This window comes from Limulus polyphemus, unplaced genomic scaffold (genome assembly GCF_000517525.1).
Source record: "Limulus polyphemus unplaced genomic scaffold, Limulus_polyphemus-2.1.2 Scaffold1154, whole genome shotgun sequence".
NCBI lineage: Eukaryota > Metazoa > Arthropoda > Merostomata > Xiphosura > Limulidae > Limulus > Limulus polyphemus.
Window position 1 is genome coordinate 215,097 of NW_013666764.1, and position 11,744 is coordinate 226,840.

The following is an 11,744-nucleotide window of genomic DNA, read 5'->3' on the forward strand; positions in this document are numbered from 1 at the left end:
TTTCATTCCTTTAAACATATTTATTGTTGGATTTTATGTTTAATGGAAAAATAAGGTAAAGTTTCTGACAATCTTGCAAGTTTTACTTTTCCTGTGGTTTTACTGAATCAGACTTTACACCACCTGTTGTTGCAAAATTAATTTCCATGCAATTTTCCTTATCTCATTGATTTATAAACAAAATTGTAATTTTGAAATACATGTTATATAGATAAATTAAAAAAGAATGTTTTGAGTGATAAATTTAGAATTTTATTTACATTCTAATGTTTCTATACTGATTTTTTAAAGTCGTATGTTAGATACAAACCTTAATGAAAAAATTGCAGTAAGAGAGATCTGTTCCTGTCAAGTTTTCTTGATTAATTTTGCTTTGTTAAAAGCCTCATAGAAGAAATAATGGAATGAGCTTGTATTTAACTGCTGACTTTGGATTTAAAGTCATCATCATATGAATGCTTAAATTATATAAGAATACCTATACTTCAAAGCTTCTCGTATCCCCAATGAATCAGTGATAAGTTTATGGGGTTTGATTCCACATGGTGGAAAAACCACAGATAGCTCATTTTGTAGCATTGCATTAAAGCAACAACAACATTTAAACTTTTTTTTACATAATACCCTATCAGAGGTAAGTTTATGCAAAGAAAAAAAAATCTCAATTGATAGCAAGGACATTTCTCTGAAAGAAACCAAGCTGAAAACCACAGTATTAAAAAGTAAAAATGTGCTAACTCATGCAAATAAGTAATACCTTTCTGGTGAGCTGAGCTTCCAGTGTGCATTAGACCTGACTGATAATAAACACAATTTTAGAGTATTGAATTATTCCATGATAGTTATTGCGATGTGCTTAATTACTAGATTGATTTGGCAAACTGTTTAAAAACATTGGGTGTACCGTACAGTCATTATATACTGTCCACTGTTTTATCACAGAAAAGAAAAAAAGGTAGTAAATACAATCTAAATAATGTCAGCTGGTAAACAGACTTATCTTGACAATTTGTACATAGTATCTATTACTCAGCCTTTAAACTTCTTTGGGTTATACAAATAAGTAAAGCTTTACAGATACAGTTTTGAATTTGATATTTCTACATCCACACTTGTATGCTACCCCCTTCTAGGCCATTCAAAGTTTTATCTCTTATAATTTCCTATATAAAAAAACTAATTGCTTGGTTGTTTACAGGCAACAGCAGAGTAGGTTATTCACATGACCAAATAAAAGAGTATCTATATTGCATTCTTACAGTATCTTTTAAACATAACTAGGATACGGGTTCTTGTTTGCATATCTAATATTGTCAGTGATAGAAAATGAGGATACATGTTTCAGTATTAAAATAAAATAAGGAATTTAGTGATGGGTCAAGGGATTTATTTTTTAAAACTCCTAGAAAGTTGATTCCATTATTAAAATTTAAAGAACAGGTAACCTCAGTTGTGTATTATTAAGTATGTTTGATCTCTTTTAGTACAGAAAAATTATTGTAAGTGAACAATTATGTGATTTACAATCTTTATACACAACAGAAATAAAATTTCAGAAATTTAAGTCAAGTTCGTAGTTTTAATTAAAGTACATTTTGTGTGGCACACAAAAAAATACATGCTGTTGGTGGTGAGAGTTTTAAATGATCTCAGTTCAGACAATCTGTACATCCTGTACAAAAAAAAAGAACCATTTCTTTAATATATTAACACATTTATGTTGCTACAGGTTAAACGCTACACAGCATTTGCTCAAAATCAAATGACTAGGGTTAAAACAGATATCCCTATGGATTAATGTACATATTTTGTTGCAATTTCTACTGTGCTACCAAGTCGCAGCTTTAAGAATCAAGAAAGCAGCACGATATTTTATATTGTTTTTTTATCAGTGAACACAATGACTAAGACATACAAATATTCAGAGTAATAACAGGTTTTTTTTACATTGAATATTGTGTATACACAATCAAGTTTTCTTGGGCATTTAAACTAAAGTATATTCTTATCATTTGGATTTATAATACACAAGTACCTATACATTACATTGTTTCTGAACATTAATCAATTTAAAAACGTGTTTTCTCTTTAGGTAAAAGGGAGATGTAATATTAAACACCAACTCTCTTAGATCAATGTTTATATTTACATATTGTCACATCACATTTCATTCACAAAATACATCAGTTTTGTTGGCTCATCTTAAAACGGGAAACAAGGGCAGTTTTGTTTTTTGTTCTTTCTTTTTTTTCGCTTTGCAAACAAAGCGAAAAGAGAATAATAGTAATAATAACATGCAATCTATCATAAAAGGAAAACCTTTTGAAAAATATTAAGGCCACACTGTTCCTTCAGTTTTTTTCACAATAATAAGCCTCAGTTCTTTGAATTGGATACAAAATGAAAAGTCATTACTTTTACATAAGTGTGACACAGAGCTTGCCTATACTATATTCATGTATGTTGTAATTTGTTAGAAAACAATCACAACAACTCCAAATGGTACTTGAAAACCACAGTGTTATACTCGCTAGTAACATGGCTCTAGGAACGAAATGATGAATGCATTTTTACTATTTCATGTTTCACTTATCGAATTATATTACGTATAAGGTTCAGGAATTAACATTTACTTGTATTTCTGTAATTAGAATTGTAACTTACTAAATTTTAATTGTACCCTGTATTAAATTAAATTCATACTTGATAACAGTAACTGTGAGGAACCGTGGGTTATAACCCAAATTTTTAAACTGGTGATAATTGTCATTGCATATTACAAAACTCTTAAAATGCTAATACCTATATTTAATTTGTGAAGATCTAAATAACCTCCTTTGCTGTCATGATTATTTTAAACACTACACTTACCATAATGATAAATTCTGACAACACAATACCTAAAAGTAAACAAGTCTACAAAATGAACCAAAAAGTATGCTTATTTTATAATGTACAACTTTTTCAAAGGTCTAGGAAAAAAAAAAACCTAGAAAATTATGTTACCACTATCCTCTGGATTTATTTATTTCAGTGGGGATTATCTAATTTTTTCTTTGCAAGCTATATTGCTCAGTTAAGAAGAGTGAATAACATTATTCAGTCGGCATAATACAGTGTTTATCACAGAATCATTTTCGGTCCAGGACACTTTCGTAGAACATTACCCTCTTCTCTGGACTTCTTATGTATGGTTTATTATTTAGGTATTTATAGACATGAATCATTAATTAACGCACAATTGAAAACAATGTATAGATTATAACAATATATCTTTTCCTCAGTTAACTGCTGTCTTTCATAAAATTACTAGATTATTTCACTAGATGAAAAATATGCACCCAAAACGAACACTAAGATTATTTCGGAATACTTCTCTCATTTTTCTGAAAGTGTTGAAATAGCACTGGCTGATGTGAGTACAGATGTTCATCCCTGGGAATATATTCACTATATTATAAATATGTTACTACAGGTTCTCTAAAATCCATACTAAGTTTAACAAATTACTATGAGGGGGAGTAACAAAAAGATTTGAGGTCTTGGGTATGATACCTAGGCCTATAAAAGAATATAATTAAAAGCCCAGATAATATTGTTTTTAAAGTGACTTTGTAAGTTACTTCACAATTTACTGAACATGCAAGTCGTTAATGGTTAACAATATGAATTTTAGCTTGCACTGAAAGTGCTGCATTATAAAACTAAAAATTTCAACTCATTTCACAGAGAAAGGCTATGATTAATTATTATTTCAACCTGCCACCAACCCATCTTCTACTCGTATCCACAAAGTTTCAAACATTTAAAGTAAATTCCAAGTTTTCAAAATCTGAAAATACCAAGATTTATGTGTGTTGTACTCAAAACCTATGTTCTGAGACTGAATATTATTACATTGTTTGGAAAATGGTTAATTCCGGGTTCAATAAATGATGAATACAATAAACTGTAACTTGCTTTGTATTTTGTGAATAAAATACCTGACAATGAAATATATTTCACTTTATTATACAAAAACTCTCATTTTAAAACATTTTTGTCATTACTTACTGCACATATACTTATCCAATTCTTTTTTAAACCAAAATTTAAATTTCATCTTGTTTTCCATTTAATACAATCTCAAACATTACTGCTGTGTATCTTAAAATTATGTTTTATAACTCTGATAGGATCACAACTTACCATTATGCTATTCATTGAACTTACACACCCGACAAAACCTTCCATTACGGTTATGTATGAAATCTAATTAATTCTAAAAACACTTTGTAATTTATGCATCATATTCTAACAAGTCTTTTCCTAAGTGTTATTTTATCTCTTACTAAAGCCTCTCGTTTTACCTCAACATATACTTAATGGTTCTCATCTTTCACAACAACTATCTCCAGTTTCTAATATGTATTAAAATCGTACTAAGTAATTAAGCATGTACTTGTTAATTATTACAAGATTTTCTCTACAGTTGAGAACGCAATCTTCTCTACTTTGTGAATTAACAGCAGCAGGAAGTAAACAAGTCCAGATCCATGCAGTTATGGGGATTATTTGTTAATACAGAGACTTGTAATTTGGTCCAGGACCCACTTTTCTATTCCTTAGTTGTCTCTTCTTTTCTCGAATCATGTTTTCAAACTCCACCCTACATTAGTAATAAACTCTGTAAAACTTTTAAACATGACAACATGGCATAAAACTTTAACAGATAAACGTGACACTTAACCGATTACATCAATTTTTATTTGTAATTTTTTTGTATTTACTAAATACTAATATTATTAGAAAAGAATGAAATATGTGTTGGTGACAAACTGAATTATAAGAAATGTACTAATATTATTAGTCAATATTTTAAACTACTGAAAGAAGTAATAACCAAATTGGTATTATAGAAAGCTTGTAGTACAGTTTTTACAGCAAACTCTTACTAAGAATTAATAATAGTCAGTGTTAAATAGCAGCAAACAAGGAAGTTACCTTTAGTCTAAAGGAAGGGTTAGGCTTCCAGTGCTTTTTCCTCATCAAATCTTGAGCATTTTATAGATAAAAAGTTATGGTTAGTTCATCAGGTATTAACTTTGAAAGATTTGGCAAGGGAGTTAAAATCTGCCAGAACATTATTATACAAACTAAATCATTCAGTTTAAGCTTATTAATGTCTGAAAAACTAATATATTATATTAAAGGTTATGTATTAAAAGTTAAAAAAGATAAAAGGTGCCAGTTAGAGAAATGCAACTGAACTATAGATTTTTTAAACACACATTGTCCTGCAAAAAGTATTCAGACTTGGTCCTTCCCCAAATAATGCTCTATCAGGGGATGATTGAGTATAAATACATATATAAAAACATCTCTGGTAAATTAGTTATGTTAAAGTAGATGCCAGATAATAGAATTTTATTTATTTGAGATGGGTAAAGTTCATAAGCTTCTGGTATGTTATAGCATAGCAGTACGACAACAACAAAAAGATGGGGGGGGGGGGGGCAGCTAAATATGCTAATAAAGAATAACAAACTCGCTTTTAAGAATTATGAAAAAGTGCTGCAAATAATTTTCTCAAGAAATTCATATAGTCTTTACCCCTCACACTATACCCACATAAAACATATAATACTGTAAAGCATACTTCCCCCCACTAAAGTTTACAAAATTAGGTATTCAAATCATTCATGAACCCCACCAATACCCAGTAAACTTTTGTTTGATGTCAAATTTTTGGAATGAATCTGAGTGATGAGAGTCATTTCATGACATCACTCAACTCCCTTTATGTATCACTCATTCAATTATACCACCATTCCCAGTTTGCCCCTGAAGAAGAAAGGTCCACTATTCAAAAGCACTTGGGTTATAGGGTTTTTAGCATCTTGTATCAAGACATCTTGAGCCTATGTTTTTTTTTCTGACATCAGGGAAACAAATTCTAATACTCTTGAACAAAATAAGCATGATAATTCTGTCAGAAATTTCACCTCAAATGTTTTGTTTAATTTCACTTTTTCAGCTGTAAGTGTCACACGATTGAGCAAAGTTATAGCTATCAAACAGGAGCACAGTGTCATTTATTTTAAACAAATTGCTGATATTTCATTGAGTTGAATTTTCTGATCTCTTCATTTTACTACATTATTAGTTGTAACTTTTAAAACAACATAATAATTCTACTTACTGTTTGACTTTATCAGGAATGCAAACATCATCCATAGGAATTAAATCTGACAACTCTTTCAGATTGTTCACAAATTGTAATTTCCGGCTGAACTTGGAACTGTTGTCATGTTTGTAAAGTAAAGTAAAGGATACTGTTATCTTATGTAAAATAGAGCAACAACATGTGCATTTAATACACAAAAACAGTCCAAAATAAGAGAAAAACTTGCTTTCAAATCACACAAAAAATTTATTACATCAACAAATATTGACTGATATTTTTTTTTACCCCTGCATAACTAGCCTAGAAGTATACTTAATCAACTGATAGTTAACAACTAGTAAACTACATTTAAACTTTCAATGATGTGAAACATATCACAGAGAAAGATATACAAAACTATATATGTTTTTTTTTACTTTTTAGGGATGAATATGTTGCAAATTACTTAATTTTGGAGTAAAAGCATTATTTCTATGACTGGTGATAAATGTCGTTGTAGTGTTAAATTAATATAAGATTTCAAATCTGAAAAGGAGTCGTTAACAGCTTGGTATAATTTATAAAAACATAAACCTGTCAAGATCCTTATTCTTCATTATTGTATTTATTTTCAAAAAATAAATGCAAGTTTTGGACTTTTTTTTTGTGGAAAAAACAAATATATATATATTTTCAACATAACATAGCTTCATATACTTTAAACTTTCCAAGCTAGAAAATTCTGGTAATTCTTATTCTTTGTATAAGAAATATTCTCTCTTCAATTCTTCCAGTGTTCTTATGTTACTTGCCTATGGATATGTGTTGATAATTGCAGTTAGGACTTCCTCCAATGTTATTATGTTACTTGTCTATGCCTGTCATGAGGAATTGTGCCTATGTGTTATTCAAGTGGGCCTTCAGAGGTCACTATCCATTTACAGTTGATAAACTTTGGAAATAAAGTATAAAGGAAGGAGATACTATTAAATCAGTTGAAACTGTGCTGCAGAGCAACAGTCCATAGCCAGGGCCATCACTAAGAACGTCACCGGTGTTGGAAGAAGGGACTTTAAGGTCTCAGAACTCTTCCACATGTTATTACCATACATTGTGAACACCCCATTGTATAAAGTTTGGAGACGGCTTGCATGGGCAGTGAAAGAAACTTTAATACAAATGTACAATGTTTTGACAAGCTTATGTCATCATCAGTATCTAATGATGACATTAACTTGTTGAAACATTGCACATTTGTAATAAAAAAATTTTCACTACTCATTCAAGCCATTTCTAAACTATATTTTCTCAAAAGTAGGTTCCTCATCATCAAACACCATTATCTAATAACTAAAATAACAAAAAAAAGTTACAAATCCAACTAATGATAAGCTTCATCTTCCTTACAGGTTTCAATATCCACAAAAATAATTTCAAAATATCCTTTAGAGTTGTGCAGAAAATGCAATTTCACATACAAGCAATTTAATTGTTTATTCTACAAGAAAGGGCTTATCTAGTTACAAATGAGGTAAATATTAAATTTTAAAAGAGTTTGGGTTTTTTATGAATTTTGTGCAAAGCTATCTGCATTAGCCATCCCTAATTTAGCAGTGAAAGACTAGAGGGAAGGTAGCTAGTCGTCATCACCCACTGCTAACTCTTGGACTACTCTTTTACCAACGAATAGTGGGATTGGCCATCACATTATAATGCCCCCAATGGCTGAAAGGGCGAGGATGTTTGGTGGGACAGGGATTCAAACCCGCGACCCACAGTCGTGTTCCCTAACCACCTAGACATGCCGGGGCCCACTGTTTGATGAAGCTCGCAATAAAAAATTAAAACCATACAAATGTGACAACAAAAAAAATCCTGATTTAAAGAACCAAAACAGCAATAGTATCACAAAAGTTTATAAAGGCCAAAATGAAAATATCTAACTGTTCTAAAAAAACATACAATTAACCCTCTATGCACGGGTGAGAGTCAAAGTGCATGCCACGATTTTTTACAGAGTGCTATTCAATACGATATTATTTAATGTCAGAGTTATCAAGTATTCATTTCACTCTACATTATTGACTTAGGAACAATTTGTAAATACCAGATACAATATATAGGGTTACTGAAAAAAAAAACACTTTAGTTTTGCATTTGTAGTTTCTAGAGGTTATACAAATGCAATATGCAAACTGTACGATGGTCAACTATTTTTATTCTTTATGAACATCATCTTGCACTCTGACTACTCAGAATCTGAGTCAAACTGACATCATCAATTCAAAAATTTCTCTTGATTACAAATACTTTTGTAACAAATCTAATTTTTTGTGTACATCAGACTTTTACATTTGACTAAAAGCTTGCCTCGTTTCACACAGATACATATAGTAAATTTGGAATTATAGTCAACATTCCCTCTCCAGTATGGAGATAAGTTAGGTAGAAGGAGCAACTCTACAGTTGTAAAACGAACACATTAAAAACCAATACAAGCAAGTTATAAATTAAACAGAGTATTTTAACATGTATATAAAAGATAAAATATCTCAAGTAGTCATATATTTGTTATTTAAAAAAAAAAGAACCATAAAGACAAAACATATTGGATTTCTTCAAAGAAAGGCACTAAGCTTTGCCTTACCTCACACATATTATGATCAAAACATTAAATATTCAATTCCGAAAAACATTATATATCATTCAAATCAATGATACAATAAATTAATTGCATCAAAAATCCTTAGACAGTGACCAAAGATAAATGACTAAAGGAAAATCAAAGATCTGTACATGTTGATCCAAAATCCAGAAAAGACAATATGTAAAATGATATAAACTCAACAACATGAATTAAGCAAACATTAAGAATTTCAGATGAAAGTTAATTAATAAAACAATGTTAAGAAATGTCTGGTGACAGAATGAAACTCAGTTGGTTTTTTTCAAACTTGTTTAAGTTTAAAGTAGATCATTAGGTTGTAGTCAGACAAAGAAAAACCAATTTTCACACAAGCTTGAATTTATTTAAAACTTACTTTGAGTTCTTAACACAGCAGGTCTTGAAGTCAAAGTTAACGTTGTACAAGAGAAACTGAGAAAAAGCTTTCCATGTGAATGTAACAAAGAAAAATCATAGGCAGTACAATAATTACACGTAAATTTTACAACTGCTGTAAAGGTAAACTAAAACCTTTTATCTTTTCTTCCTTGTATTATATCACTCTAACCTGATTATAACACTATTTTAATTTCAGGTGAAAATGCTACTAACCTGATAAATGGCTTGGTCATTATGACAATAGTTTTTACCCAGAATGTCGGGTGAACAAGATACAACCCCTTTAGATTCTTCCTCAGTCTAAATACAGAAAACATTATGCTGATTCAACTTCTGTCACTAGTATGATCAATTTATCCTTCAGAAATAAATAAACTAGCTACAGATGAAAGTAAGTAATAAAAAAACTATTTCTGATACTGTTTAAAAGACATGGTTAACTGGTAATAGCTTGAAGAAGGCTCATGAAAGTGTACTAAGATGCCATCACCACTTACCTGTTTTAACGACAGCTATCTATACATAAAAAAATTGTTTTGACAAACTTCTGATATTATTGAAATACATTTTTTATTTGAATGATTGTTTACTTTGTAATATTAAATCAGTGGTATGTATACACTCTAAACATTAAACATGGTTTCTTCTAAGTGTATTTCTGGTGGTTTTTTTTGTAATACTGTTTATTATTAAAGTGGGATTTTCAAGTTATATGGAACATCCATTCTGCACTTATACAGATAAAATTCAGTTATAATAAATTTGAGAAAAAATACTGTTTAAAATTTTCTAATCCTCAATAATTAAAAAAAAATACTTTACCGGCTTTACAAAGATTGTGATAACTGAACAATATACTGCGAGATGTTTTCACACTAGTTACACCTACTTATAACAAACTGTTTTAAAGAAACTTATTAGCTAATTTTTGTGGGATTTTCTTGTAAACTTATAGACCAAATTTGATTACAACAGTGATTATTAGTTATGGAACTTTATCAAATTTTGATTATTTAGTAAGACAAGCTACATACTGATGACAAACAAAAAAGGTTACACTCCTATTAAGTGTACAAAAAAACATTGTCATCTATTTCTGTACCTTAAAGTTCTGTTTTTGTTCAAAACAAGGTTGATATTAGCATGGTACACTACCCATTAGTCTACAGGTTGAAACAGCCAAAAATGATTTGTCTAGACAAAAATAAGCAATACTATCCACTATGTAAAAATATTTCCATATGGTTGCATAAACAAGTAGGAAATATTCCAAGATTCAGTAGTTAAAGTCTATATAATTTTATACACACTTATTGTAATAGACAAAATAAAAATTATCTACATGTTGGACACTTAGTTACATACAATGATGACTGTAAATAAAAGTATTGTTTTCACTGATATTCTGGTATGACTTCTACTTCACTAAAGGCACTGCATAAGACACTGTATCATATGAGGTATAAATATTAAGAACATTCAACTGAACACTTTCTTTTTTTTATTAACAAAGTTAAAAAACAAGCTCTTGAAAAATAAGAATGAATGTTTAAAAGCCAATAATTTCTCAATAAGCATACCACAATCAACAGACTATATGATAAAACTGTGTTTTTATAATTTTATATAGAATATTACCTGCTTTTACAAAGCTTTAACGTAAACAGAATCATGTTTTGTACCTGTTATAGCTCCCGTATGAGAAATTAGTGTGCATACAGTATATTAGTATATTCATTTCACTATTAAAAAAAAACTCCCAAAAATACTGATTTTAAGATATCTACATGAAACTACAAAGGAACCCTGAAAAATATCAATTTTAAAACATCTAAATAAAACTATAAAAACAGATAAAAATAAATACCAAAAAACTGAAGCCATAGAAAAAAAACCTCAAGTGATGCAATGTATTAGTTTGTTCTGTGCAGTGATTCTCAACTAGGCTATCACTTCAGTTCTTGAGAGAAACCCTCAAACTAAATATTTCTGATATTTAATTGAATTCAAATTTTAGTTTAAAAAATCTATAATTATAAACTGTACAAAGTATTTTCATAATAAGATTTGTTTCTTACAACATCAAACAGATATTTATATGCATTTTAAACAACAAAGTTTCAGAAACCTGCTTGTTGAATCAGGCGAGTTTCCAAAACACGCTGTGTGGTTTGTCTCTGCCTTGCAAATTTGGAAGTAATGCAAGACTTCTGTGGGTACTATCAAATTACACAGTATTGAAAGAGAAAAAGAACAACAAACAGATTAAAGTTAAAGTTCTAAGACAATCTGCTGCCCTATTGTATTATAAGTTTTACTTTAGTCAAATTACAAACCTTCTATCTATCATTTGGTAGCATCTCTTAAGCCAGCCAAAACTGGGCATATTACTTCGCTGAGTGGCACCATGAAGATACACCAAAACATAATCTTCTGCAATCAGCTGATCTAATGTGGACAGAACATATCTGAAAAACCAGAACTATTAAGCCAAATTTTTAAAATTTAGAAATATAGAATAATAAATATATATAT

The 11,744-nt window shown here is 29.7% G+C and overlaps 1 protein-coding gene across 2 annotated transcripts in view; it reads right to left on the minus strand.

The window, feature by feature from the left end:
- Window positions 1-1,670: 1,670 nt before the first annotated feature.
- The window catches only part of LOC106462380, a 55,478-nt gene continuing 45,404 nt past the window's right edge, over window positions 1,671-11,744 (minus strand). Inside the window, exons 17-21 of one of the 2 annotated variants that reach the window (XM_022389633.1) lie at window positions 11,546-11,677; window positions 9,423-9,509; window positions 6,182-6,280; window positions 4,984-5,033; window positions 1,671-4,648 (exon numbers count right to left, since the gene is read on the minus strand). In XM_022389633.1, the coding sequence (XP_022245341.1) occupies window positions 5,003-5,033; window positions 6,182-6,280; window positions 9,423-9,509; window positions 11,546-11,677 (349 nt within the window). In that variant the 3' untranslated portion in view covers window positions 1,671-4,648; window positions 4,984-5,002. The remainder of the gene's footprint in view (window positions 4,649-4,983; window positions 5,034-6,181; window positions 6,281-9,422; window positions 9,510-11,545; window positions 11,678-11,744) is intronic. The other variant, XM_013922308.2, reaches the window with a different exon arrangement.